We start from the raw sequence: 1,896 nt of genomic DNA, 5'->3' as shown, positions 1-1,896 counted from the left end.
TCATTAAATTAGTGCTATTACATTACTAGGCATGAGAATAAAGGATTATTTCCCCCTGTAAAGGAATGGATTTAACTGCAACTATGCCTCTAGTGACGTCACGTTTAGCCACACCCACTGACAGGAAGTAACCTGGCATGAAGGAAAAATAGGCATTTTTGAAGGCTCATATCTCAGTGAATAATTTTTTTCAGGCAATGGGAGTTGGAGCACATCATTAGTATGGTCAGGCAATCATATTAAGCAAATAAAAAAAATACCTCAAAAATGCATTGAACTTACCCTTTAAGAATGGAACTGAGCTATTACATATACCGTATAGCGCTTTATTTTCGAGGAGTTAAACATTCACTATTTTCGCGGTTAGCATGAAACTACGAAATTAAAGATCCGCTAAAATTTCTATTGCCATTAAAGGTGTGGCACTAACATTGCGAATCCGCAAAAATTATTTCCACAAAAAATTGATTTTTATTAATCCGCAAAATTTTAGCCCCACAAAATTAAAGCGCTATACGGTACTTTCTTTCTATGACTTACTACTACAACTGCCGACTGGATTGCCTTTATCTGCTCTGATGGCTAGACAATTAGGCAAGTAAAGCAATGCTTCGAGAAATAATGTGCTTAAATCCAAGATGAATTCAGCCACCATGATTGCTCTAACTTCAGTACTGCCGAAAAAAGCCCAAAATGAGAAGTACTTTACTGCTTTATTTTTCTTGATGTCAGGAAGCAAGTATGAAGTATAAAATAAGTATACAAGCAAGTATAAAATCAGTATAAAAATAATAAATCCACAATATTGTGGTGCGTGGGCGTGTTTATAGAGATTAACATTCTTTGCCCACGCAAATCAAAACATTGAAAACATGAGTTGATAGGCATGGCACCAGACTCTTATTCGATAAATTAGAGTCTGGCTAGCGAGACTAACTCAAGCCCAGGAAGTGATCACAGACCCCACCCAATAATTAACACAATGCAATGTAATATTGAGAAAAGTATGGCTGTACTTTCTGCATGAGTTATACAACCAACTTGGAGCTAAAGAGCTATGGCTGCTTTTTAAGTATCACAATAGATGCGACAAAAGGCTCAGGTGAATGCAAATAAACTTTATTTTTGCAGAGCAAAACTTTTGTGAGTTAGCACTACACCGTCAATGGCAATGAAAATTTTGTATAGCTTTAATTTTGCAACTATGAAAAATTTTGCTCTATTTCTACATTTAAATCAAACCATAAAATTATAGTTAATGTCTCACTCACTCAGCATTAACAATATTCACTAGGCCAATACAAAAACACTAAAAATAAATTGAAAAATAGCATAAAAAGAAATAGGTACATGTATAAAGCAATTTTGGTATACAACAAATCAGCAATGGATTTTAGACAAACAAACAGCACCAGCAAAATCAGATGTTAATGTTAATATCCTTCAGGTATGGTTTCTGAAGCAAGAGTATCATAGCAATCAAAGTTACCATTATCATACAATTCAGGCCTGTCATCAGATACTTTAGATGCTTCAGAAGACATAATCAAATTAAGAAGACGGCGAACTTCTGGTGACATCTTTCCTTCAGCAATTCGACAGATTAACTGATATTTTTCAGCATCAGCCACGTATTTTGCTTCCTCAGCCTTGTACTTAGCCTGCTCAACATCAGCCATGTGTTTTGCTTCCTCAGCCTTGTACTTAGCCTGCTCAACCTTGTACTTAGCCTGCTCTGCTTTATATTGCTCTTCCTTAGCTAAATTTTCTGCTTTAGTTTTCTCTATTTGAGCAGTAATCTTGTACCTCTCCAATTCAGACCTTTGACTATCTTTGGCTTGATCTTTTTCTATCTCTTTCAATTTAATCTCCTTGTTGGAATTTATTTGAGCAATC

The 1,896-nt window shown here is 35.4% G+C and overlaps 1 protein-coding gene across 1 annotated transcript in view; it reads right to left on the bottom strand.

Annotated features, from left to right (window-relative positions):
- LOC105312157 (U3 small nucleolar RNA-associated protein 4 homolog) overlaps positions 1 to 655 on the bottom strand; it is a 4,309-nt gene extending 3,654 nt beyond the window's left edge. Inside the window, exon 1 of the mRNA XM_011404580.2 lies at positions 557 to 655. Within this exon, the coding sequence (XP_011402882.2) occupies positions 557 to 655 (99 nt within the window). The remainder of the gene's footprint in view (positions 1 to 556) is intronic.
- Positions 656 to 1,896: the final 1,241 nt, after the last annotated feature.

Source organism: Amphimedon queenslandica, unplaced genomic scaffold, assembly GCF_000090795.2.
Source record: "Amphimedon queenslandica unplaced genomic scaffold, v1.1 AMPQUscaffold_13468, whole genome shotgun sequence".
NCBI classification, from domain to species: domain Eukaryota; kingdom Metazoa; phylum Porifera; class Demospongiae; order Haplosclerida; family Niphatidae; genus Amphimedon; species Amphimedon queenslandica.
The sequence above is the reverse complement of the archived record's forward strand: the minus strand, read 5'-3'. Positions and strand labels throughout refer to the sequence as shown.